Source organism: Echiichthys vipera, assembly GCF_963691815.1.
Source record: "Echiichthys vipera genome assembly, chromosome: 15".
Lineage (NCBI taxonomy): Eukaryota > Metazoa > Chordata > Actinopteri > Perciformes > Trachinidae > Echiichthys > Echiichthys vipera.
In genome coordinates this window covers 15129020-15156770 of record NC_139840.1, presented here as the reverse complement: position 1 = coordinate 15156770, position 27751 = coordinate 15129020, and the positions used below count along the sequence as shown (strand labels likewise).

General features: G+C 40.4%; 1 protein-coding gene across 7 annotated transcripts; it reads right to left on the bottom strand.

The window, feature by feature from the left end:
- Nucleotides 1-131: 131 nt before the first annotated feature.
- kif1ab (kinesin family member 1Ab) lies at nucleotides 132-27751 on the bottom strand (the record flags this gene model as incomplete). 7 transcript variants are annotated; one of them, XM_083928482.1, is made up of 49 exons in its annotated part: nucleotides 27619-27751; nucleotides 26266-26440; nucleotides 23608-23681; nucleotides 23218-23397; nucleotides 23029-23097; nucleotides 22170-22348; nucleotides 21935-22046; nucleotides 21464-21541; nucleotides 21273-21338; nucleotides 21159-21176; nucleotides 20979-21057; nucleotides 20808-20886; nucleotides 20405-20547; nucleotides 20161-20199; nucleotides 18803-19002; nucleotides 18510-18589; nucleotides 18243-18318; nucleotides 18079-18158; nucleotides 17856-17962; nucleotides 17641-17724; nucleotides 17266-17446; nucleotides 17119-17191; nucleotides 16901-16991; nucleotides 16648-16796; nucleotides 15731-15909; nucleotides 14958-15095; nucleotides 14723-14841; nucleotides 14526-14611; nucleotides 13792-13927; nucleotides 13409-13583; nucleotides 12158-12248; nucleotides 11951-12069; nucleotides 11800-11855; nucleotides 11515-11623; nucleotides 11282-11348; nucleotides 10391-10475; nucleotides 10179-10284; nucleotides 9863-9886; nucleotides 9607-9721; nucleotides 9324-9457; nucleotides 9151-9212; nucleotides 8891-9036; nucleotides 8564-8752; nucleotides 8391-8462; nucleotides 7224-7333; nucleotides 5785-5904; nucleotides 5326-5518; nucleotides 5094-5212; nucleotides 132-4283 (listed from the first exon to the last, which is right to left on the bottom strand). In XM_083928482.1, the coding sequence occupies exons 2-49, from the start codon at nucleotides 26369-26371 to the stop codon at nucleotides 4217-4219; spliced, it is 5160 nt and encodes a 1719-aa protein (XP_083784608.1). In that variant the 5' UTR covers nucleotides 26372-26440; nucleotides 27619-27751. The 7 variants fall into 7 exon arrangements, with proteins under 7 accessions (XP_083784608.1, XP_083784610.1, XP_083784609.1 ...); XM_083928484.1 differs by having other exon boundaries at nucleotides 18803-18933; XM_083928483.1 differs by lacking the exon at nucleotides 20161-20199.

Below are 27751 nucleotides of genomic sequence, written 5' to 3'. Positions count from 1 at the left end.
CAACACACACTCATAAAGGTGACAATCAAACCCATCACACTAAGATGTTGCATAAGTTTCAACACTCATTTATTTATTCACCTTGTTTTTTTCTTGACAACTTTTGTTACGTGTTCACAGACATGAAAAGAACTCCAGAACACTCGAAAGATAAACGTGAGCACTGAGATTAAGACTTCATCACAGGCTGAGACCAAGTTTCTGCTTCTGTCAAGCAGCTCAGAGCAAGAGTGGCAGACCTGGGATCATCTACCTGGTCCACGATGGCCACCTCCCCCACGCTGAGCTGAAATGTGCAAAACTGATCCCTGATCAGCACTCTTTACTCTGGGGTGACACAAACAACAAAGCAGTAGGCCAGTTTTTCTTATTCATCATGGTATACAGAGGAAGAGAGAGTTAATATCATCTGTGTGATGAGACCCAATACAGAAAATCTCCATTTATATACAAGACAGAGCCAAGAGGAAGGTTTCCAGTTAGTCATTACAAGGATCATGAATGACAATACTTTACAAGCAGCACTTCAGGGGGGGGAGCTGTTGTCATTAGCAAGCGGTAAGGCAGGAGAGAGGGACAGAGTACGGCAGAAGATAAGTGGACCTGCATGCTTCGATCCAGAGCTAAAAAAGCAGCCAAATATAAATGAATCAACTCATTTACCTTCCAACAATTATTGGCCAGTACACTAAAACTGTCTCACAAAGTTGTTGTTTTTTAAACATGATAACCTTGAACTATAAGGGCTGGAAGAATTGCAAGTCACCTGCCAGTTGTACACAAAAAAGAAAATCAATGCAGTTTGGTGCAGTGTTGTTGGTGCTTTGATTGCAGTTTCAGAATCTAATCTTCTCCCTTGGGACAGGGTCTTGTTTTTTTTTCTTTTAAAAAAAACAACCAAAAAACAGTATTTTCCATACATTCTTAAAACATCATCATACAAAATCATATTAAATAAAGATGCCTTGTGCGTGAGTGCAATATACTTCAAGAACATAATCATGAACTTTATAAATACAACTTTCCATTTTTCTTCTGTTCCAGCAGACAACATACAGTATATGTATATATATATATATATAAAACTATTTTACAAAACAGTGATTATACTAAAATGACCCAGAGGTAATTGATGTAATCCCATGTAACCTTTTGCTAAAAGACCAAATATAATTTTCAGAATCAAAGAGGCCACGGGTAGCAACAAATCTTAAGTTAAGTGTGAAATAAAACATTTTATTAATCAGATTTTTTTAGTATTAGGCTGCATGCTCAGCAGGTTGGTTGGCCTGTGGCTGCAGAGACCTGAATACTTTTTGTTTTCTGATTAAAAGTCAGGTTATAACAAAAAGCTGATCGTAACCAGTCAGACAATAAATAACGAGGTAAATAGGAAAGACAAAATGGTTGGCTGACCACGTCTTTGATAGATTTACAAAAGAAGGCGAAAACTGACCAGGATAATATCACTTTAAATACAAATAAACAATACAAATACCACCTTTAACATTCTTTCTAGCAAAGGCAACACATTTTTAAGTTACATTTTTCCTTCCACTGATAATATTGATCTTAAATCACCATTTAGGGTCATCTTGGCATAATGCAAAACAACAGACAGCAGATAAAAGCGAGTAGAAACCATCCCTGGACATAAAAGTCATAACAACACCGAGCTAATCATACTGTACTGGTTTCTGACACAAGCATCAAACTGTCAAATATCTAGCCGCTACAGTACAAAAGCTAAGAGAGGGATTGCTTTTAAATGCATTTACAGTCAGTGATAATAATGAGAAACACGCTGTACTGTTACAGGCTAGACCAACCTACTATAGAGCATCATTGATAATATTCACTCTGCAAAACATTGACATAGATATCAATCAATATTTTTAAAAAAAAGATTAACAGCCTCTACTTTTAGTCTACATAAAAGCTTAATCTTGGACACATGTAACTAACTTAAGTGTTGATGTCAAAGACAACGATGAAGGAGGGAGAGAAGAAAAGGAGGTGAAGAAAGGGAGGCACTATCTGGTGCATGGACAATGCTCAAAGCAACTGTCTTCAATAGACTACAGGTCCAATTAAGGGACTTTCCATTTAGCTACATAGAGGAGTCTTGTATAGTAAACCTATTTACTGTAGCAACTCTGGCCCACAACAGACAGAATAAGTGCTTATATATTATAAAGTTAAACAACCCACATACAGAACAGTTGTCCTCCTGGTGTATTTACCAGATGTAGAACTTCTTAGGTTAATTTAGGTTAAACTGATTAGTTTGAAGAACTCGTTAAATGGTTGTAGAAACATGCTCATTCACTTTCTTGCTAAAAGTTACTCTTGGAGGTTATGCATATGTGCATGTTCCCTGAGGGAGGGAAACCTGACACTACGCATCAGTCTGTGGATTATGTCCTTGTGCGGATGGTCCACTCGGGGATTGTCCCGAGAAGACGGTTAGTTTAGGGTAGTGTAAAGACTAGAAATGGGGAAAACAGCTTGCCCAGTTTGATTTAAAGCAAGCAGCAACCTCCGGGGCTGAACAATTAAACCAATGTAAGTGAGAAAAACTGTTTGGGCCGTCCCCAAAAGTAAGTCAATCCCCACAGACCCCCATGTCAGAATGTTCGACTTTACAGAAGAAATAAGCACGTTTACAGCTTGGTAAAAAATCTATTTTGGTCTCTATAGCTAATTACTACTTTACAACAACTGTGCGGGCATGAATGTTTTTTATAACTCACCTTGAATTATAGTAAAGTTTACAGTTCTGCATAATTAAGACTGCTCTGACTGACAGGTGGGCCCGCCTCAGCTCCACCCACGCTCAACACTACGTTTTAAGTACGGCTACCAGCACCTTAACAACTCACTCATTTACACATTATATCTCATTTGTGTCTTCGGTAATAGCCCGGCACATAACTTACACTTCAGTGTGAGTACACATTAAAAACAAAAACAAAAACGAGATCTAACGTGTCATTAGTGAGCTTTACATTTGCTGGTGGGTGGATTTTGTAACTTTTGGACGAGCTAGATGTCTTCTCCTGAATCGGGTCTTTATGCTAAGCTAAGCTAACCGGCTTCATCTAACTCAGCAAGACAGCAAATAAGCTTATTTCCCAAAACGTCAAGCTATTTAACATCCTAAATGCCTGCTAACACAGCAGCACAGTGGAAAAGGATTTGAAACAATTTTTAAAAAAACAACAAGAAAATAATGCTTTGGTTAAAACAACTGAGAAAATGAAACAATACATTAACTCAATAAAGACAATAAAGTGCCATGCAGCAAAACTGGTCCGTGGTCCTGTCACAAATAAAAAACAGTGCAGAAAAACCTACAATAGCAACAATAATTAACATCATCCTTTAGGTTTCTACGCACATGGGGTTAATAATAATAAAAAGAAGCAGAAGCATATAACAAGAACAAGGCAAGGACATGAGTAATCTCTGCTGATAATTATTTTTGCCTCAATCTGGCCAACAGACACATTTTTCATGGATTAAAAAAAATGACACAGGAACAACAACAAACTCTTTTGTCCTATCAATTCCCCATGCTACTTCAATGTTAAAAAGACTGATCTGTTTGCTGTCTGAAACCTCTGCGGTGAAACAAATACTCTATGCTGTAGAGCACCAAGCCAATCCAATCTGAGGTAATGTACAGTATATGATCATCCCTGCACTTTACACACTTCTACAAAGACAAACATCTGGGTTAATGTTTGCCATTTTCCCCCTCACCTGATGGCGTTAACTAGAAATACATGAATGGCTGCTTTAAAACTTATTTTCAGTTATTAAGAATGAAGGAGGGACTGACCACATACTAACTCTCTACAGGGAACTGGTAACCTCACATATGACAGATTTCATGAAAGCTAATCAAAACTCGTCCCAATGCCCAGCAGAGGTAAGTGTATTAACAGGTTCGGGTGGTTAGTTTGTCTTATGTTTCTTCTAGAGGTCAAGAGGGAGCACAGACCATGCAGGGATTGGAAGTGGCGACTGCGATGAGCGATCGAGTGATGTTTTGGGACTGGGACAGTCGTCATACAGAAGGTTATTTAAGAGGTTTTATGTATAAGTTTGTTTATATGGTGTATGTTCATTTGAGCAGGATGGTGAGTGAAGCTTAGATTGTATTGTTTGGTATTGGTTTGTTTGTTTGTTTTCCACCAGGCCCGTTCACCTCTCACATCCTCTGAGCAGATGGGAGCGGTGGAAGCGACTGGACCGACTTTCTCCGGGAGAGTTTTGACCTGAGGAGAGGAGATCAAAGAAAGAGGGACGTAAGACTAAATAAATACCTTCTAAATCGTATAGCAGTTGTGGTAATGCTTTATATCACAGTTTCTGTACAGTCATTTCCCCCAAGTAACTTGGCACTGGTCATAGAAAGAAATTGAGACAATGTTCCCATTTATTTCACTTAATTTCATCGTCTTGAGTTTATAAGTTCAGTTGAGTTTCCTTGAAGGAACTTGTAAAATCTAAATGACTGGAGACACTGAAAGAGAGATATTTAGATATTATCATATACTACATACATTTATTTCTCCATATTTGATTAATTCTGCCTTTGTCTGTTTTTTTTATATCAAGCTGACCTGCTGTACACTGACTAAAAGACTATACAACCTGGGGGTCGGGACGCCTCAAGAGAAAAAGAATTTGAGGGGTCATCACCAAATACTTTTGTTTAATTTTTTACCTATAGATAATGATTTTGCTTTTGTTCTAGTTAAGTACTGAAACTTTAAGCCTCTAAACATCCTTTAAATAAAACAGCCTGATAAAAAAGAATCACCCTTTGTTTAAAGTGTTCAGACCTCATGTCTGCACTAAAGCCCTAACCTGTGTTGAGGGGTCACAGGTACATTACACTTTATCTTCAGGGGTCACAAAAGGAAAAATGTTTGGGAACCACTGCTCTGGGTTATGTCAATTGTTTGGCATCTGCATTTTGTAATTACCGTAGTAAACAGAAACTTTCTAATAATTTACAGTTACATCTCAGTTTATTCTGTGTTTTCCATGATGCTTTCTTCCACGGACTCTCAACCACTCACCTGATGGTGCCGGCTAACAGAGGGTTAAAAGCGTACAGCCAGTCGTGCATCTCTTTGTCATTGGTTGCCTGCAGCAGTATCCCACGATGCTCAGTGCACACAGCAAACGTGTTGGGAGTCTGGAAACATAAGGTTACTTAAGTTCATTCAGGTTCAGTGCATTACTATTATACTACTTTTCATTTATTTATCTAAAAATCCCTTTTTCTATTGGGCTGAAGCTCGGCCGTACCCGCAGTAAGGTCTGTTTGTCTTCGCTGTATTCCACCTTTGCAGACGACAGGTTGATGACAGCTCTCTCCACGTTGTCCCTCTCGCTGCGGTACAGGTAGACGTAGGGTCTGCGCACCACCACAAAGCGCTTCACCCAGCCGCTGGTGTGGGGCTCCAGGAAGTGCAGGTAGCCTTTCTTTGACACAATGGGGCTGCATACGATGAAATAAATACTAATGTTAAGACAAAATGAATAAAACTTAAACACAACCTTATTAAATGATGATTGTTCCCCCCAAATTGCAATCAATTTACAAATAGAATGTAAACTTTATCCACAGAGACTCAGAACCAAGTATATTGTGTGTGTGTGTGTGTGTGTGTGTGTGTGTGTGTGTGTGTGTGTGTGTGTGTGTGTGTGTGTGTGTGTGTGTGTGTGTGTGTGTGTGTGTGTGTGTGTGTGTGTGTGTGGTCTGACCTGACACGAATCTCCTGTATGTCAGGAACAAAGGTGCATCCTCTGAGAGCTTTCTTTCTGTCCACCGGACTGTACGGGTCCAGATCTGGTGTGGATGCTCCTGAACTGGGCTCAGTGTGTCTACACAACGTAAACAAAATATTTATCATGTGACGAAGGGAACGTTGTTTAACTTATTCAAAGCACTGCGCCTACAGTCGGTCTGTTCATTTAACTAACTCTTTTTCTCAATTCACTCCGAAAGAACACCTTTTTAAATTGTGCTTTTGCTAAGAATTTTAGTTGAATCTACTCAACAACATTTCAAAAGGGAAATATGGTTTTTACTCTGCTGCATTTATTGACAACTGTTTTTACTGGATACTTTGCAGTTAAGATTTTTCATATAAAACAAAACCAGCTTGTGAAATACTGTCAGAGATGAAATTACCCAGTTGCATAAATAATAAAAAAATAACTTTTCATTGAAAAATGGCAGAACGTGCCGCTTTCAGCCTCTCAAATGTGGATATTTCCTGCTTTTTGTGTCTTATATCTTGTTAAACTGAAAGTCTTTGACTTCTGCTCTGACAAAACAAGACACTTAAAGACATTACTTTGAAATTTGAGAAACTGGTATGGACATTTTTGTTTTGCTATTTTCTGACATTTTGTAGACCAAACGATTAATCGATTCATCTAGAAAATAATCGGTAGATGAATCGATGATGAAGATAATCGTTACTTGCAGCTCCACCTGTTACAACATTAACATACTGCTTACATGTTACTTCATCCAAAATAACATTCCAATATGTTTTACGTAATAATAAAACTTTCTGAAAAGAGTATTTCTGTATTTTTACCTGAGTAAGATTTTGAATGCTGGACCTCAGACCAGGACATGTGGAATATGTTTACATTATAGTGTTGCTATTCCACCCCTGCCAACTTTCTTCCGTTTTTATTTCTTATTTTGTAAAAGAATTTTAACAAACACAAAGATTAAAAACAAAAAAAACACAAAACAAAATAACAATAATATTAAATTAACACACAAAATAGGACATGTCCAAAAGGGTGTAGGAGGAAGTACTTATCAAATCCTAACCCTTATCTGCTACTTCTGACGTGAATGTTTGCAATAATTTAACCAATTTTCAGCATATAAAAAGCATATTTGAAATATAACCGATGAAGGTATCTATTTTGCCTGGACAAAAATGGACAGCGGCAGCAAAAACAATGTTCTTTTTTTTTGCTTATGTGGGAAAACTGAAACTAAGTTGCAGTATTTTGCGGAGAAAAGCAAAAAACATGTGTATCATGCATAAAGTCACTGTTATTGAATAACTGATAAAGGTTCTTGAAACACAACATTAACGTGATCTTCTCGGGTAAAGTATTTCAAGCATGTATGAAACTGATACTGCGAGGAGTAACAGCATGTAGTTACATACCTGATTTCATAATTTCCCTCGACCAGTGAGGGGCACGTAGAGGATGGAGTGAGCGTGCTCAGTCCAGACGAGGAGGAGTCTCTCATTAGCGATGCAGACATCTCAGAAAGCTAAAACACACACAACCACACACAGAAACACATTCACAACAAATAATGCAAGGAGAAGCACGCACACACACACGAACGCACACACACACACACACACACGCACAAAAGCACACACACACACAAACACACACGACAAGAGGGACAGAAACAGACAAAACATACCGGCAAACAATTAAGCACGGACAACACAGACATGCATTCAAAGAACAAGTCAATCAGAATATCTGTCATCATTTCTAGAAATGTACTGTAGAACCATCTCTGTATTGTAATCCTCATTATCTAAGAGCCCCTTGCTGATTAATATGTTAAAGAGGACATGCAGGAGTAACATGAGGTTAGTCGAAGCCTCGCAGAGTCTAAGTAGTGGGGGGGTGGGGGGGGGGGGTAAAGGATGGAATTAAATTATGTGAATGAACTTTTGAAACAGGGCTTCTGGGGGACAGCGCAGCATCAGAAGACCTAATATCATCATATCACTCTCACTCAATAATATATAAACGGGCCCATTTTTTTGTGTCTAAGTGACTAATGGGAACAACAATTTGATTGAGCGAGAGAGCCGCGAAACGGGCTGCAATTTAATCCAGGGGTAACCCTACAGAGAAATAACACATTTCTCTTTACCTTTCACTAGATCCGGTTTGTTTGTTATTGTGTCTAACCAAGTCTCACTCATGGAGGAATCTCACTCTGAAATCTGGCATGAGAACACTTCACTCATGCAAATCATCTACAAAGTTAGCGTTTGCTCAATACAGACCAAATTCAAAAACACTTTGACAGAAACAAATTGGAAAATAGGGTCCAGGTTTGAAAAATACCACAGTTCCCCTTTAAGACATAAGGTTATGACAACAGTGTAATGTGAAAATAGAGTAAGTAAGAAAGAAATTAAAAAAAAGACAGGAATCTGTTGAAAATGACTGAATAATGAATGAATGTGGTGGCAGAGAGGGGTGTAGTGCAGGGCTTTATTATTTTGTGGTACAGCGCTTAACGCTAAAGGTTTAGAAGGAGTAACGGGCCGGGTTAGAGGGCCTAGGCTGGGGCTCACCTTGCTCTCACTGGCACTGCTGCTCACCTGGCTGTACTCCCTGTTGAAGGTGTGCATCAGAAGACGCAGACACTGGAGAGAAGAAAGAGAGAGACAGATGATCTTGATTAAAATCTGTATCTAATCACAACTATTTCAAAAAGTTTCTGGAGGCCTCAGAAACCTGCAGTCACCTTGGCAGCCAGCTCCCTCTGCCTCTGGTTGGGGCTGTTAAGGGCAGGACTGTTGCCGGGACTTTGGCTGAGGATGGGACTCTTTGCAAAATCGATTATGTCGCCGGTCTTGCAGAGCGCGTCCTGTCCTGCCAGCAGAGTCGCCTCCAGCTTCTCCCTCAGCAGCAGGTAATGCCTGGTCTTCTCCACCTACAAACACAAGCAATTATGGTTGTGGTTTTGGCGACAAAATTAAATTATAAGAACCTACACCTATTCCAGCAACAATACAAGTTATCTTTTTGAGGTGTCATCTCACTAACAAACCTCTTCAATCTACAAACTGACCTCCTGCAGTAAACTGAGTTTCTCCAGCTCCCACTGGTGGTCTAGGATGAGGCTGTCACTGCGAGGCCTCCATCCAGCCAGGTTCTCCTCTCCTCGGACGTACGCCACCGAGGTGTCCAGCACACGCCTGCGGCGACGCTGCATGCCTGTGGGGGAAGAAGAAGATATTCTGTGAATATTGAACATCAAAATACAAACCCTAGTTGAGGAAGAAAAGCTTTTGTAATTTTTACTTATTGTTTCTTTGATTTTGTTCTCACCTGGACTTCCATTGTCCGCCACATGGCAGAGAGTGACTTCATAGACACCAGTGACTCGGTTACTGAGAAGGAGAGAGAAATTAATTTAACTATGAACATGTTTCTTAGATTTAGAGGTTATATAGTTCAGAATCAGTGTAAAATTCAGACAGTATGAATCCACATTTCTGTACCTCTCAGAGGGCCGGAGGCAGCCGGTGCTGAAGAGGTTTCTGATGGAGCGAGAGGCCGGCAGCTTCGCGTCACGTGAATAAAACACCATACAGAAGTCTTTGGTGATCACTGTTGGCTGAGTGCAGTTCTCCATCTAGTTCAAATATATCGGACAGCAACAAATCAGAATCCAGAAGAGTCTAATATGGCTGAATTGGTTTTAAAAAAGTATTTCTTCTCATTGTTGACAGAATGTTTTAGTCTACAAAGAGCAAATTGAGTTACGCGGATATCACTATGTACCTCTAGATAAGCAGAGAGGGTGATGTAGATCTTCTCCCCGTAGGGAGTGACTCTGTTCAGAAGCAGAGAGTTGTGCATGGAGCTGTCCCATGCTGTTTCAAATCTGTAGAAGGTTCTGTAAAAAAACATATCGAGTTATCTACCTGCACAATTTTTAGAGAAGGAAACCTCATGAAAAATTCTTTGAGCAAATGGCAATTTTCTTAACAGAAAAAAATATTGATAAAACGATTTTTTAATTTATTGTAATTTATACCTATGATCAACTCCCAAGGAGACGCTGGCGTTAGCAAAGGATAAAGAGAAACAGGAGTTAGAAACTTTTAACTGCAGCTGTTAAAAGTTTGAACTCAGCAAACCATACTGATCCATGCAAACTGAAAAATGCATCGAAGCCAAACAATATTTGATTAAAAAAAAAAGGCACATTGAAAGCAACATTTTAAAAAACTATTAAACAAAGCAGCTGATCAGGCTACATGATATAGGTTTGGTAACAAATTCAAACTGCAAACACACAGAGACAGAAAACTAATTTAGGAAACAATTAAAAATCAGTCTAAAATGTATACTTGTCATTGTGTTTTGGCCAAAAGTATCCAGAAGACAGGATGTTGAGGGAAAGGATGTTTGGGTCTATGATGGTCTCATCGGCCTCTGGTGTGTTTCGAATACGACCTGAAGTCAAACAAGTCATGATGGGATTCATCCGGTAAGAACAACTATACTTCTAATAACTAACCAACTTGGCCACAGATGTTTTTGATTCATCCTTATCACTCACCAATAACCAGCTCCTTCACCTCTTTCCACTCGATATCATTCCCTGTTTCATGAGCGATGGTAACTGTGATCCTCCTCTGGATGCCCTGCAGAGTCGAGAGAAGATAAACATTTTGTTACTGGAGTTCCAGTTGTGACAAAATAATCGAGGCTAAGATAAAAGCGCTAAATGGATTGGACCAGCCTGGTCAGATGCGTACATGAACTGATGAAGCCTCTTGGATGAGAGGTAAACATCTTCCTAGACAAATAACCAAGTCCAGTTGCTTTGACTGAAATTGCTTTGGGGCTAAATGGATTGGGTTCGCTGAATCTGGTTAATGTTTTCTTTAATTATTATTATTATTATTTTTTTTGTTAATGTTATCAAAGTTACAGAAATAAGAAATGGAAAGCAATTTATCAAAAACTCAATCTCAAAACCCATCGTCTATCAGTCTGACAACGGTTTAGCCTTTGGGGGCAAGGGCCAGTATTTAGAGGGTTCTCGTGTAGCCAGTGGCTTTCCGGGCTGAGACTTCCTCTTCGGAAACCTGAGAATGGAGTTGGAATGAAGAGACGACCTCAACAACCAGATTGTTTTTCTGCATAAATACATTTTAAACACAGCTAATAAAAGGCTTTCGGTTCTGAGATTGCATTTTGGCCAAAGTGTTCCTTTTTTCTCTGAACACAAGCTGATTGCCTGCACGCAACCAAAGCTCGCTCAAACGTGATTGGTCAATACTACTCAGACTACAAATGGAAACCAGAACGCTTTGGCTACCAAAATCTTGTCCCGTTGCCTACAGATTCTGCATTAATCTGTATATTAGAGATGATCCAAAGCTCTAATATTAGATCCAAAGCTCTAATAATATTGAAATTGGTAATTCTATGTGACATGTCTGACCTGATGTAAGAGGAACGTGCCGTGGCAGGGCATCCCACCTCTGTGGTCAACAACAGCTGGGATGTAGCTAGAGAAAGGGAAATAATCAATACATTAATACTCAAATCTTTAACTGAGATGATTATATTCATTGCAGAAATAAGTTTAAAAAAAGTATTCCTTGTGCATACAGGATGATCTACTATGTCATTTGCTTTGTGGTATTTAAGTGGAGCCATAAAGACGTGACTCACTCTCCGTTAGCTTCCAGCTCACAGATCTCAAAGAAGACCATGAGGTCGTATTTGGCGTGGCATGGTCCTGCGGTCGAGCGCGTCAGAGTGCTGAGCTTTGTGGCGGGCACTGGAGGAATGAAGAGAGATCAAATTAATATGTGAAAGTGAGTAAACCACACTGCAGTAAACCAAACTGAAGTCAATATCATATTGGAGGCTGAAAAACAGAGCGGGGTGTGAAGATCAAGTCATGAATAAATAACACTCTCATATACTCTCAGGATTTTAAATGTCAATGCTAACCTGGTTTGGATAAGGGCATCACCCTGGGGAACTGCCTCCTGGAAGGTCTCAGAGGACTACAAAGACAAGACAAAGAAACAAAAACTTGACGACACTTTCATTCCATCTAAAAATATCAAGTCACAGTCATCTGTCAGATTTTTTTCCTGACCTGATTAGGTCTTTGCAGAGCGGAGGGAAGGGCTGTTTCTGATAGTGACCAAACACCTCGAAGACGATGGGCTGAGTCTTGATGTACTCCACGAAGGACTTTGTCACCTCAACTGTGATCTAACAGAGAAGAGAGGAAAGCCAACTCAAACACGGCCTGAAGAAAGTCAGTAATATTTGTTCATCAGGTCTGGATGACACTGTTTACATTTTGAACATGGTAGAAGCCCAGAGGAGGTCCTCTGCCCGTGTTCTTCAGCGGCTCGGTGGAGAAAGCTTCGTCATGGCGGTGGATGAAGCTGAAAGAAGAGAAGACATTGTATTACACTTCCTGCAGATTATGTCAACCATTTAGGCCAACCACCACACATTGAGTAACTGCCACAAACCACACACATTTACAATCAGTGAAAATTTGAATACATATTACCGTGAATTAGAAAAACTTAGTCAGTCAGTTCAGTCCTGTGCAGCATCTTGAAATGCAACGCTAAAGCATTTAGCATCTTATTGAGATATTCTTTCTGCAGATTATTTATTGCCAAAACTATTTGATATGAGCTTAAAGTGTAATTCCGGCACAAAATCATCCCATTGTCTTTTTCCGCACTTAAATACATCAAATAAGCCATTGAGACAGTTTATTTTATGTATAAAATATTATATAATCAACGGAGAAATCCTGTAGAGTCACCAACAGCCGCAAGTGGCTAACACTGATTAGCTCGGGGCAGTACGGTGAAGGCATTAAAACGGCTTTTTTAACCACTAATACTGCTCAAAACACCCTCAAACCTCTGCAGTAGCATAAGAGTCCCTACACATAAAACAAAGTACCAACAACGTTAGCGAACCTGGAGTTTATCAAAAGAGTGTTTTGAAAGACTTACCTACTGGCCCCTGTACCACCTCCTTTCACAGTAAAGTCCATTCAAGTCAATTACGAAATGCAATACAAAAGGAAGGAGCCCATTGGTGCTTTGGTGAATGTGTAGGGATACTTATCATGCTACTGCAGAGGTTTGGTGTTATTTTGAGCAGTATTAGTGGTTAAAAAAGGCGTTTTAATGCCTTCACCGTAATGCCCCGAGCTAATCAGTGTTAACCACGTCTGGCTGTTAGCGACTCTACAGGATTTCTCTGTAATAGTTGTTACATGAAAAAAACTGTTTTGATGGCTTATTTGATGTATGTAAGTGCTGAGATGATTTTGCGCGAAAATTACACTTTAATAACAATGTGTGTCAGTAAAGAGGTGTCCATGTGCATGCATTATTATACTTTTATTATTTAATAACGTAAAGTCCAATTGCAAGAATATGCAGATTTTTTTCGCATTTCTAGTATAAGATCATTCATAGAAGAGATTGCTAACAAAGACAAGAGGCATTTAATGAGAAATGTAATTTCATATAGACAATATTATTTACAACTTTGGTGAAGACGTGATTGAACTCACTTGAACTGGCAGAAGATGTCGGCGTACTCGGCTGAGATGCTGGAGGCCTGTAAGACAGTGACTCTGAAGGTGAAGGTGCTGCCGATCTTCAGGTGGGACAGAGCTTTCTCTGGGGAGAGGTCCAGAGGAAGATCCAGTCCCAGACCTGGAGTCTTCACTGGGCTGTGGGGAGCCTCTATGACGGCATCATGGAACAGAGGATGAGATAGAAACACATGTGTTGGGTATTTAAACTTTTAAGATTTAGAAGATTTCAGGTGTACTATGAATATTAGCTGGGTCAACTTTGAAATATATTAATGTGTGTTGTTCTGACACGGCCATGCTCTTTTAACCCAGGCATTTAGAATGATTTTCGGTCCCCGCACAGATCGTCACCTCACCTGGACAGGTGTTGTTGTTGACTTCATCGGCAGAGATTCCTATGTCTGCACTCTGTCCTTCTCCCTCCACAATTCGCAGCTCCTCCTGGGATGTGTTGGAGTGGGAGAGAGCCCCAGGACACGACTCAGTCTGGAACTGGAACAAGACAGAAACACTCAGCTACGATTCCATTTCCACTGAACATTAACGTCAACGAGCAGAAATCCAAAAAGTCCCAACACTTATTCTTGAATTATATATTGAAGCAAATTCTTTTTTACTTTTGTTGGACTATGGTCATTTTATACATGCATACATCGGCTCAATGTCTTAATATGGTTGACACAGTTTACCACTGTGAGGTCTACTCTGGCCACCTGTAGGCTCTGTCATTGGTACACCATACAGAAACTGGACAAAAGGCATTTATGTATTTTGCACCCTTGGCATGGAACATGTTGCTGAATGACATGAAACTCTTGAAAATGAATGAAAAGCTTTTATATCCAATATGAAAGAGTTAGAGGCAGGTCCTTAAGATGTCAATGTTTTTAATTTGCCTGACTATGAAATTTCTCTTTTAGAAACAAAAACGATGTGTTTGTATTTATACTGCTGCCTGACTTGGCAAGGTCTCCTTTGTCAAAAGGCATTCTTAAACTCAATGGTTAAATAAAAACATAAAAAAAGACTTTCATTGGTTGTAGAGGACACCTTCAGAGAATACCAGGACAAATCATGCGCCCATTAGTACCTTCTCAAACTGTTTGTCTTCAAAGGAGATCTTGGCAGTGCCTGACTGCCTCACTCCAGAGCCATAATCAGGGGCCTCCTCATCCGCTGAAGGGAGTCAAAACAAAGATGTAAACCATCATTTCTTAATACAAAATAACTCAACAGCTACAACGACACATCCACACCATAACACTGATAGTCAACCTGTGTTATTACCTGAGATGGCCTGCACAGCCACTCTGAGGAAACCTTTCACCTCTCCTTTCTCACTGACGATGGCCACACGATGTACCAGGGGCACCGGATACAGCAGGTTACTGAGGTACACAAAAGCCCTGAGGAAAAGGTATGAAGAGATGAGAGGGGTTTCAGTTTTAACAAGCATTTATTGTGCCATAAATGAAAGAGCAGAATCAATACTGGCTCCAGCAGGGAGGGAGGAGGGAGGTACCTGCCGACCAGACGGAACCAGGGGAAGCGGTCGTAGAAGGGGTCACCTCCGGTCAGAGCGTGGTCACAGTCCTCCACAGCACTGCTGGGGAGCTCTGCAGCACGGTCGTACATTTCCCTCATCAGGTCCAGTCTCTGTCTGCAGGGGGCAGCGTAAAAACGTATGTAAGGGCCTGCCTATCTAAGCCATGTGTACTGATGGATTAAAACCAGATATAAGGACAGAACTGAAATTAAATCAGTTATTTTAGTACATTAAAGGCACGGTTAGATAATAGTTAGTATTCCTGTGGTACTTTCAAAGCATATAAGAAATAATTCTTATTTTGCATGTATCAATATCCATGGTTCGGACACCATCATTTCCATGATTTTATGGGTGAATAAACTTACCTCAAAGTTGTAGTTCGTAAGATTTTCATCTAGTTAATTGTCTGTTAAGTTACTATTTATCAGAGAGTGAGCTAAAACAATAATGATTGATCATATGGCCCACTAATGAAAGCACTTGTATTTGCTGATTTGCCAAGAGACAGTTAGTGACGCAGGTGAGGGCTGCCAATGTAACGACATCATACAGTCGACACTATTCAGCATCGAACCTCAAGCGAGCCTCAGGGACATGAGGTCCCAGAGGCTCGCCTGCAGTTACATATTACCCCCGAAGCGGCCACTAGAAACAACGTATCTCAGTTCTTACAGATTGCAACTTTAACCAAGGAATCAACTTTAGGCCCTGTATTCACATTTTCTTTACTGACAAAACCCCTGTACCTCAGTTTTTCCAGAGTCCAGTAATGTGTTGCTCCGTTCTTCTGATCTTGTACTTCAACGGCGACAATGGTTCGGGGGAAAGGCTGTCTCTCCCTCTCTTTGGCCACACTTGGAGGCAGCAGGTCGGGGGGCAGGGGAGAGTAGAGAGTGTCTGTCAACAGGACAAACTGGAACTGCACCTGTAGATGACATGAGTGACTGCTGGTTTACATCATATCTGCAGCATCAAATACAGATTTCACTGATAAATTCCTAAACCTTCTATCACCACAATACAGTAGAGGACTGATTTGGTAAAATGTGTCTTATTTCTACAAGTAACACAGATAAAATTCAGGTAGTAATACTGTTGCACAACATCAGCTACAATATTCATTATAAAGGTAAGTTCAATATTCTGCTAAATTAAAGGTGAACCATGGAGAGGTAAAGTTTCATTCTGGGTGAAAAAATGCTTCATCATTTAGACTTTTTATTAAATGGATGGTTGGAGAGAGCTAACACTCAATATGCAGCAGTGTGTATTACATATTGATGACTCACCGGGCTAAATCAAGTCTGACAGACACTCAATAATCTGCCTTCAGTCTGGACCGAGGAGCAAACTCTTTATATACCAGCATTATATTAAAATGATGCAAAATTTGCAAATTGGCTAAAAAAGATTCTAAATTATTCTCAACAGGTAAATTAATAATATGATGATTTCAGAGCGAGAAAGCACCAAGTCCTAAAGTATGATTCAAGTCAGTCTTTGGAGTATTACAACAAAAAGTACTGTATGTGGAAGTAGATTTAGAAAAAAAAATGTCTTCTGCATACTTGAAACTAAAAAGAAACACCTAAATAATGACAAATGATATGTCAATCTGCCAGTGCTGAATAAGGACAATGTCTTAAAGTAACAAACATCACACCTTTTTCTTCAGCTCCACACTGATAGCATTGGCCTCTTTGAGGAAGATGGCGTTGCCCCAAAGCAGATCCCTGAGAGAGGTGAACTGGTAAAAACGCCACTTCCTGAAAGCCCACAGAGCCAACTCAGTCTCACGTGGTGTCCACGGCACTGAAGGGAGTAAACACATTACATTTGAGTACATTTTGTACCAAATAAAAGCTTCATTCAGAGAAGACTGTTTTGACGAGTCAGTTAAAAAGTGACAGTGTAACCTTCTTCTTCAGGCTCCTCTTCTTCCTCTGGAGACTCCAGGTACCGAGAGTCCACTTGTCTCTGAAGAGCCTCCAGTTTACTCTCATAGTCCTGGGAGAAAACACATGATACATATGATGGACAAAATTAGTTACTTCCGTATGCAACGAATACACATTTGAAGTGTTTTATTTTGTGGCACCTTAAATGACAATTTACTACATTACTGTGCCCTCACCAGCCTCTGTTGTTCGAGCAGGTTACTGGCTTCTTCTCTTTCTTTGCGGTACTGGTCTTCAAGCTCCTGTAGCCTGAAAAGGATCAAAAATGTCAGAAAAGAGATATAATCAAATTGAAATGTATAATAATTCTGTTTTCCACACACCTCTGCTCCATCTCCTGCTTCATGTCAATGCCTTGTTTCTCCAGCAACTCTCTTTGAGCGAAGGCCCAGTCGACGGGCTCCACCGGCGTCTCTGCGCACGGCGTCCTCTCTCGCTCCAGACGAGCCTGCTCCGGGTCGTTGAAGCGAAACACGTGGCTCTTTCCCATGATGATGCGGTTCCCTAAAAAGTGCACATGGGACATTTATTTTTGATGACAGTAATAACAGCTTAGACCTGGGTTACAATAATAATAATAATGTGACACAGATATACTTCTTCCTCTCAATATACCTGTATTTCTCTGTTTACTCTTGCTGCAGTAAACAGAGTCATCTACCTTTTTTAAACAAAACAATATGAAGCTTCACACGTACCGGATCGCAGAACAGTGGGAGAGCTCACTCTCTTCCCGTTGACGTACGTCTCCGACCCCTCACATGGCTCCAGGATGACACATCCTTTTCAACGAAAGATTATACTGTTATACCATAACAAAAATGACTTTAACACATATATGCAATATGGCTTTTCTTACATGTAACAAGGCTTATTTAACATTGTCATTTTCAAGACAGCAGCCAGCCATTACCTTCTCCCTGAGGGCCTGTGGTACTGCTGAAGGTGCAGTGTTCATCTCTGATAAAATGGCCGCTGAGAACGATGTCTTGGCGAGTCTTGGCATTTTCACGGCCAACCCTGAGGGATGATAAGGGAATCCAATTGAGACAAATTCCCAGAAACGGCACAGTATCTGGATTAAATCTCAAAATTGAATATATATATATATATTTATATATATATTAAAACCTTACTTGGTGATGCCGTCTTTGATGTAATACAGCAGGCACTCAGACATCAGCGGGTCTTCGTTGAGGTTCACCAGATGAGGCGTCTGAAGGGAAATAATGACAGGTATGGTTTAGTGTTTGTGTGAGTTTGAACAGATGTTGTAAATATATCAAACTGTGGACTGTACCTTTTTCGGGGAGAAGACCCCCACAGTGCCTCCATCTTCTCTCATGGCAACACCCATCTCAGCCAACAGGGCCTCTCTACAGGAATCAATCACAAAAACATGGTGTATTCCTACTTTCAAGTAGTCCAACAACTTGATATATCTTTAAAGATCTTTTGTCTATATTCCATATACGCAAATAGTCCATTTGTTTTCATTTACGTTAAATATACTGTAAATATCTTGGTGCAGAGTAATTTGAATGATGCATGAATTTGTTTGACAAACCTCTCCATACGGATGGCCTCGGTACGTCGCAGTTTCTCTTCCCATGTCTCATTGAGCTCTGCAATGATTTTCTCGGTTTCCTGTTGGCAATGTAAAGACATATATTTAAAAATCATTCAAACTGGAATTATTCACGTTGCTCAATATTCGTTTTAACAAGAGCCTTTACACCATTTTTTTTCTTTTCCTCTCCTTTGTTTTTCTCATTCCGTTTCACCTTATTTCTGTCCACAAGCCCATATTTAACCTCCCGTTTCCCAACTATGCATCCTGAATAGTTTCCCCCTTCCTACCTTGAGCCTCTCGATGGCCTCTTCGCTGGCCGGGCTGAAGATGCGGTCATGGAGGTTGGCGATGGACCCGGCGCGACTGGACAGGGCCGAGAGCGAGGGGGAGGGACTCATTCCTGTCATAGCATTGGACACTGCGGAGAGATCACCCCTTTGATTGGCAGCCTGGCGATTATTCTCAAAGTTCTTGTAATCGCACAGGTCTGCCAGAGAGAGAGGCGTTGCATGGAAGTGAGCGAGGAAGGAAGGAAAGAAGGAAGGCAAGAAGGAAGGACAGACGGACGGATGGACGGACGGATGGACGGACGGAGCAGACGCCAGGTATTTAAGGAGAGACAGCAGGGATTGAGAGGAACACAGAAAAACGGAAAAAAATAGGGGAGGAGTACAAAAAAAGAAGAGAAAGCTCAAATAATGGATCAAAGAAGCAGAGGTCATTGCTCACCAAAGCCATCGCAGACAGAGAAAAAGGAGCAAATCAAACTGATCGAGCTGAAAATGCCAACTAGACTGAAAGTTGGAAACCAGATGCTTTTTTCTTTTCTCTGACACTGAAATACACGCAGACAAACATGACATGCTCGCAAGCATGAGAATGTTATGAGAAATCAAGTCAAAAATATAGACATGACTACAATGCATAAAGTCCAAATACAGCCTGAGTTTTTCTTTTGTTTTTCATGTCCTAGTGTTTTCAAGGTGTATAGCACAGCCTTTGGTAGCACAGCTCCCACAGATGCAGGCCTCTAAGCGCCTCATGACTCATAGCTTCAATAAGCTCCACACACAGAGAACCAGGAGGCAAAGAAAAGAGTTCCTCAGAAATATAAAATGGCGTCCTCCCAGTCAGTCCTTTCTTCCATGATCACTAGCCTCGTGAAACCAAATCGTAACATAGTATGTTTTATGCCAAAGGTGGCTTCGACTCTGTCTGCTTTTCTTTCTTTTCTTTTCTTTGCAGAAACAAAGAATCGGGCAGTTCAGACTCTTAATGAACAGCAGCAGGATCGGGGAGCAAAGCTTCTCAGCACAACAGAAAATCCCAGCCAATTTAAAATTGTGTTACGAGGATGAAAGTATTAAGACAGAATAAACGAGAGAGAAAAATTAAATATTACCATGGAAACCAGAACTAATGGAAAGAAAAAAGGAGGCCATTTGTAGAATTCCTGAGAAAATAGGAACTTAATACAGCAATTTGTTTTGTGCTGCTCTAAATAATAATCTTTTACTTAATTTATAACTTCATATATAGATTCTTGGGATTGTTAGTCAGGTCTCTGGTGTGGCGGAGGAGGAATGCCCGTTCAGGAATAATTTCTATTAGTTGCAAAGCGCAGGCTTGCTAGATTTAAACACACATTTCAAACCAGCGATGACTGGGCCGGTGCAGCGATACGCTGATAGGACAGAGGAGAGAAGAGAATGAGTGTGAGACACACCCATACTCCAAAACCCTCTGAATTGAGGTTTGTGCGTTTATGTGCATTTATGTGCGTTTATGTGTGTGTGTGTGTGTGCGTGTGTGTGTGTGTGTATGGTGTGAATGCCCAAATAAGTCAACTGCCTGTGAGTAGGAGATATGTTCCTCTGTGCGACACTCACTCTCTATGATGTCTCCCAGGCCCTGTGCAAACAGCAGGTCTCTGAGGCGAGCCACCTCCTCTTTCAGCTCACGCACCAGACGGTTGTTCGGGTCCTCGTTGATCACAGCGTTACAGCGAATCTGTTTGGCACGATCAGCGTACCTGGAGGTTATCGAGGTCAAGAAGCCGTTAAGCTATGAAGCATGATTCCTCATTCTCTTAATACTGAATTACAATGACCAACTAAAGACAATATGAGACTAAAATGAGAGGGATGTAATTTTTAATATTATTTTCAAATATTCAGCTTTTTATATTTTGCAAACATTAAGCCGCTTTTCACTGTAGCTTCAGCATTACAGCATTTCCACGTCTTATTTAATTATCTTTAAAAAGAGAGGTAATAGTTATATTTGTCTCACCGGAGGGTACTGAGGGTCTCATCATAGTTAATATCAGCTGGGCTGAGGGCAGCCACCATGGCTGTGCGAGAGTTTCCTCCTAAAAGACAGATAGTGAAACAATACGTAGACTGACAAAGGATATGTATTTTATTTTGGTAAAAGATAAAGTTTATTATTGTGTGTTCTTACCCAAGTTCTCCCTCAGCAGCCAAGTCAGAACCGAGTCTCTGTAGGGAATAAAACTCTCCACCTTCTTCTTTTTCTTGTTCTGCACACAAAACAGAACAAGAAATTCTCTAACCACATCTGGAAACATATAATATTATATAATGCGTTTGATTTTTTTTGTTTGAAATGTGTATTACCCACCTTGTTTGGTGCCGAGTCCTGAGAGTTGGAAGAGAAATGCCAGCGTTTGTTATTTGGACAACATGAAACAAGAGCTTCAACATTTTATTTTTTGAACGTGAAAAAAAAACAGACCTGTTCAGCCAAAGCAGAAATCACTTTCCCCAGTGTCGTCAGAGATTTGTTGATGTTTGCTCCTTCCTGATAAATAACAGTCAATCTTATTAAGTATTTGTTCATTCATTAATTTTTTAAAATTTGAAATATTGCATTCAAACAATAATCGTTGCTATAAAAACAACCTAAAAACAGCATACTCCTCTCACCTTCAGTCTGGTTCCTTTAGCTCCGGTTGAGTCGGCTCTCTCGCTGCCAGCCAGATCCACCAGGCTGATCTTGCTGACCTGCGATGAGACAAAATAATTTCAAAATAAGATGCTCTGTGTAAAAAAGAAAAGGATAAAAGGATAAAAGATCAAACAGCCACCTCGGCTAACACATTTCACTTGATACTGCCCTGGGAGAACTGGCAGTAAACTTACATGTGATTATCAATCAATACGACAACACATTCATCAGTTAACCACACCGCAGACGGCCTCCACTCATGTCATAAAAGGTAATAAAAATCACGTCTGCTTTGTTGCATCTCTTCTACGGCTGCTCTGGTCAAACGAGAGCTAGAAAACTATTCCTCTTATTGATTTGTTTGTCTGAGAAGCAGAAAAACATCACATCCGTGTGTTTTACAGGGGAATTTCTAAGGCAAGACAGTGAGCTGAGCTTGTTGTCAGAACCTTTTCTGATGTGTTCTCCGAATCCATGTCGTGTTTCTTCTGCGTGAAGATGATGTTGAAGACGGCGTGGGAACGACTGCTAGTCTCGTTCATGTTGGTGGCAGCCACAGTCCTGATATGGGTTTAAAAAAACACTGTTAGTGCACATTACTGACATACATATTATCTTCTCCATTCACCATTACACGTAATAATCTGAGGAGTCCGTCAGCGTCATTTAGTCCCTGTCTGTTACCTGGCCTTGTTTCCAGAGTCCATTAGGTCCTGGATGTCGTTGTATGAGGTGACGGCTAGTTTGGACAGATCTTCAACATAGGGACCCATCAGAGGGTGCTCTCTGACACGCAAGTTTCCTTTGTTCTTGGGATTCAGCAGGTCACGCACGCGCTCACAGTAGATCTCCATGTAACTCACCTGCAGGAGAGCCGTGATGGTTTCAAATCATACATGTAATATAAATGGATGCATGCATTAATGTGTAGACATCACTTTAATGGTGCAGCTGGTAAAGGTAGAGCTATTTTCTTTTATTATTCTATATATACTGCCAGGTAGCTTATGACTCCCAACATAGTTCATCTTTATCCATAATAATACATGATAATTCATTAGTTCATTATACTTGTTGTATTATTAATCTGAATCGACAAAGTAACTAAAGGTATTAAATAAATATAGTGTAGAACAACATTTCCCTCAGAAGTGCAGTGGAGTAGAAATATAAACAGGCAGAAAATAGAAATACTCAAGTAAAGTACAAGTACCTCAAAGTTGTACTTAAGTATCGTACTTGAGTAAATGTATTTAATTACTTTCCACCACTGTTAATCAGTTATCATTACTACGTGGTAGCTCCTGGGACAATAAAAGATTTAAAATCGTGTGAATTTGCTTCAGACTATCTGATGTTTAATCACAATACCAGCTGCCCCTCAGCAATATTTGTGATGTTTCCTTGTAGCGGAAAACCTAAAATGTATGTGCCAGAGCATCCAACCTTTATTCATTACGTTGTTGTGCAGGGACATGTTTGCGAAGAAAAGGCTCCAAACATGGAAAATGTGAAAAATAGAAAGCAGTTAGACATTGCTCACCTCCACAGAGTAACCCATGCTGTTGTCGGTATTGCTTCCATTGATCTTGGTGAAAAGGTCCTCACACAGCTAAAAAAAACATTGTTTTGGTCAAAGTTGCATCTTTTAATTTATCTTAATAATTTTCACAATGCCTAGAGATAAAAGGATTTGTGTTTAATTACTGGTCAGAACTCTATCCTGTATTACCAGAGGTATGATTCCCTGCTGGTCCTGCTCCTGCCGTCCCATCATGGTGTAGCTTTTGCCCGCTCCTGTCTGGCCGTATGCAAATATGCACACGTTGTACCCTTCAAATGCATGAAGCAGCATCTCCTCCCCGATGTCCTTGTACACCTGCACCTGGGACGCATAGTTGATGTCCTCAGGCTGCAGAGAGAAAGAGAGAGAGAAAAAAGAGAAAAAGATGAGCAAATTATCTTTTTTGCAGCATGAAGACACACAGACATCAAAAAGCCAAACACGTTTCTTTAACCATGAGGTTAATTACTTACATTTTGATGAATATATGATTAGTAATTTGTTCTAGTGCAGATAATTGATTTTCTGGTTAGCAGTAGTATATGTATTAAAACTCACCGTGGTGTGTGACCAGTAAGAATAGTCAAAGTTGAAACTCTTGTTTTCTTTTGGCTGTTTGGGGTTCAGGATCGCTGAAATACAAGAAAGTGACACATCACAAACTGATTCCCTCTAATAACCTGAATATTCCTTCATTTCCGTCATTAACTGTCAGTTTTAGAAAAGCTGCAAGATGCAAACTGTAAAAATATTTACCGATTAAGAATCTACATCTTTCAATGCAACAGTCTATCACCATTTGTCCTTTTGAACCTTCACCAAGCATTTTTCATCTAATCTGCTATCATGATCACTTCGAACCTGTTATGCCTTGTCATGTTGATCATTGACAGTTATTCTCAATTGTTTTTGCTGCTTTGTTAGAAAAAGAAGCACAATTTTCACAAACACTAAAACAAAAGGTGTTGTTTTCAAAAGTCCTACTGTGACTTTCATTATGACGAGATTGAGAATATTATGAGCAGAAGACTTGGGTTTGAAATCTGCATTCAGCGCCCAAACAAACCGTGTTTTCTATGTGACAGCTGCGTGAAAAAGAAAAGAAAACTTTGCGGAAAGAACCAGAAATCATGAAGAGTAAAGTGATTGCATTTGACTTTGTGATCACTGTGCAGTTTGCGGAAATGCGTAATGTGTCCAAACCTCATCAACATAAAGGTGTGGATTTGAAATACTTTGAAATCATTTCACCTCTAACTAAGGAGAGTGAGAAATGACACAGTTCAGAGAGAAGTGGTTCAAAAGCAGAAGTTTAAAATGCACCACTCATCCTTTTTAAAGACAGGAGGGTTGACGTGCACGGAGAATATGAAACAAGAACTGAGCAGGAGCAGATGCTCTTTCGGCTGTAAGCTGAGTCCTGTGCTTCGCCCCTGAGGACAAGTTCAACATAGCAGCAAACACACATCCTGCTGAAACATGCACTCATCCATCCATTAGCTACACCTGCTTATCCGTTAGAGGGCAATGTGGCTATAATGCAGAAAAATACAGCACAACTGTTGGAAACTGTGAGCACTCCTATTAAGAGTCAGTGAAGCTAATGAGTTGAAATAACACAAGTTTGAATCTTTGGCTCTAATGAGGTCATTAAAAACACCAACAGGCACAACAGGCTGACATACTCCCTCTTTCTCTTTCACACAAACAGACACTTGCATCAGCTGACTGTGTCTGGGCTCAACCAGAACAAGGAGGTCTTTTTGATTCCTGCAGCTCGTACGAGGAGAGAGGAGAGCTACGACGGTCGCTACATCCTACACACACGGACAGGCTTCAGGCCTGACTGAAGCTTTTGTTTTCGTCTCTGGCTGCAGTGATCCTGTATGCCTCCCTGCCCACTCGCTTGGAGCTGCAGAGCAAAGTTCGCAGAATTTTGAGAAAAACAGCAGCAGGACGTCGCTGCACTTCTGGGTGTCACACTCTTAAGCCATGAGATCAGAAGGTCTCAGTTATTTATATGAACATGTTGTGATTCAGGTTAGCAGCCTGGAGAATAACCTGACTAACAGCCGCTCAAGAATTTGCAAATATGTTATCAGTGTGAGGTCGATTTAGGATCTCTAAATCTCAGAATCTAGAGTCATCGGTCTGATGACAATTTAGCCTCTGGGGGCAACGGCTAATATTTCAGGCTTTCCAGTGTAACCAGCGAATATCCAGAGCAAGACTTCCTTTTCTGAGCGGCAGTCATTGTTTACGGTAGACACTTAGACACTTAGACACTTGAGACGCAAGTTTCATGTGTCTTGCTTTTAATTCAGTTATCCCTGAGATAAAGTCTTATTTAAAGATCCCCTTCAGACATGTTTTAAAACATATGAATTATTTTAATTATCATTTATGTCTGATATACAGTAGATTAAGCACAAAAAATATAAATTACCTGGTTAAAAATTCTTAAAATTACATCTACTCCTTCACCGTCATTGACAAATGTATAATCTGTGGATGTGCAAATATTTTACATTTCTTCACTAAAAAGTCCATCCTAAGGGGACGTGTATCGGAGGCTGGAAACTAAATCTATTTTTCAAGCATAGATATCAAATATTTGCTGGTTCCACCTTACTTAAATTTGAGTCTTTGCTTATTTCCTTTGTTTTATACGATAGCAAGTTGAATACTGTGTCGTGTTGGGACTGTTGCTACAGATACAACAAGCAGTCAGAAGCAGCAACTCTGGGAAATGAATTCACTATTCTCTGACATTTTAAAGACCAAATGGTGAATGGACTTATTGATAAAATAACATGCAGGTTGAATTGATAATGAAAAGTAATCATTAGCTGCAGCCCTACACGTGTTAAACTCAGACTTGAAATGTGAGCACAGAGAAGCTTTCCTCCGACATCAGATCAATAGATGAACAGCCTTCAAACTCTGCACATATGTCACTCTGCACAGTAACAGAGTAAAGTAACAACAAGCAAAACACATTCAAATTGGATAATGGTTTCAACCAAAATAGGAAAGTTTAAACTTTACTTATTTTGCTCACGTCACAGTTAAAACAATGCATGTTGGTCATAATATGCCGCCTCAGAACCACATTGTTGCATCTCTCACACTGTAAACTATGAAATCCAAATCACCAATGGGATTTCATAACTTTTAACTCCAAACACACCGAAAATGACTTGAATTTATACTCACTCGTGGTGTTTCCTGACATCTGAATGATGCACTTGCTGTCCTTCCCCATCTCTCTGGAGTTGAAGGGTCGGACCCTCACCGCCACCTTCACTGAAGCCGCCGCCATGTTGCACGAGGGTGTGTGAGTGATCAGGAGAGCTGAAGATCTGTGGGGCTACACAGACACGCCTGGCACCTGCACAGGTAGATGAGGAGAGGGATTTGATGCCAATGCAAGTAGAGAAACATGTCAGATACAGACCAACCTGTCAGATGGAAACATGGCTTCTGTATTGCACCATGATACATTTCATTGCAGCTTTAGTAAATATCTAAAAATACAGAATAAAGTAAGATCATTTGAATAACCTATGGCCTGTTGTTGTTATTATAATTAAATATGAAGAACAGTGACTTGTTAGCCAAACCAAACAGCAAAGACTGAGACACATTGTCCATTTTCAGTTCCTGAATCAGTCAGTTTGAGACACACATCTCCTAAAGCAACCTGACTAAACAGTCGGGGCATTTTTTGTCAGGAAGATCATCAGCATCCCTATTATTCTACAGTAAAATGGCTGCTTATTCTCCGGGCATCATCCCCTGGCCTCATCTACCACGGCTGAAGGCCTTGTGATGAAACTGTCTCCCCAGCCTGCTTCTCCCCAAAGAAAATAACACACTAAATGTCTACAATTCTCTATGGTGGAGCATCTTTACAATAACTAGTCTTTCACTTTTGTGTTTTGTTAAACCCTTCATGATGTCTTGTTTTTGTTTTGCTGTCAATAACCAGATTATTTAGGGTGATTTTAACGGTACAATTGCTTCAAGGCAGCGCCGCGCACATCCATCGTCTCTGCCTCAGTTGATGAAAGACACAGATCATCCTTAACATCTTTAAATAAAACCATAAGATGTAGACTACAAGATGTACGCACATTTGAAGAAGACAGATTCCTAAGCCATGAAAATATTGTCTCCACCATCTTGCTTTGCCTGCCGCACCTCAAAGACAGGCCGCGTAAACATAGTCGGCACAAACAAAATCATCCAACACTGCGTCAGAAAGGATCAGCATCATAACAGCTAAAAGGGAAATTACAGTTTTTATGAACTCATGTGTTCAACTCATTCATTCGGGCTGGCAAATTGCTTTTATAGAAGGTGGATTTTAAGGTTGTTGTTTTTTTAAAGACAATTGTTGACAGCGATGGAATCAAACACCCTGACGCAGCGTCCTTATTTGCCGCCTCACATGTACAAAAAGGCCTCGAAATCACAACACACACTCACACACACACACACACAACTAAAGGCGTGACACCCATTAGCATCGGAAAAAAAACATCTCTGTATGGAGCCGTATCTTACCTCAGCAGCTCAGACTCGACGACCGCAGAGGGTGAATCCTCTGCCCATTCAAGCGGATCCTCCGGTGTCTCTTTCTTGAATCTCCTCGACAGCCTGTGCGTCTCGTCCTCCTCTTGGGTCAGCCTACAACATC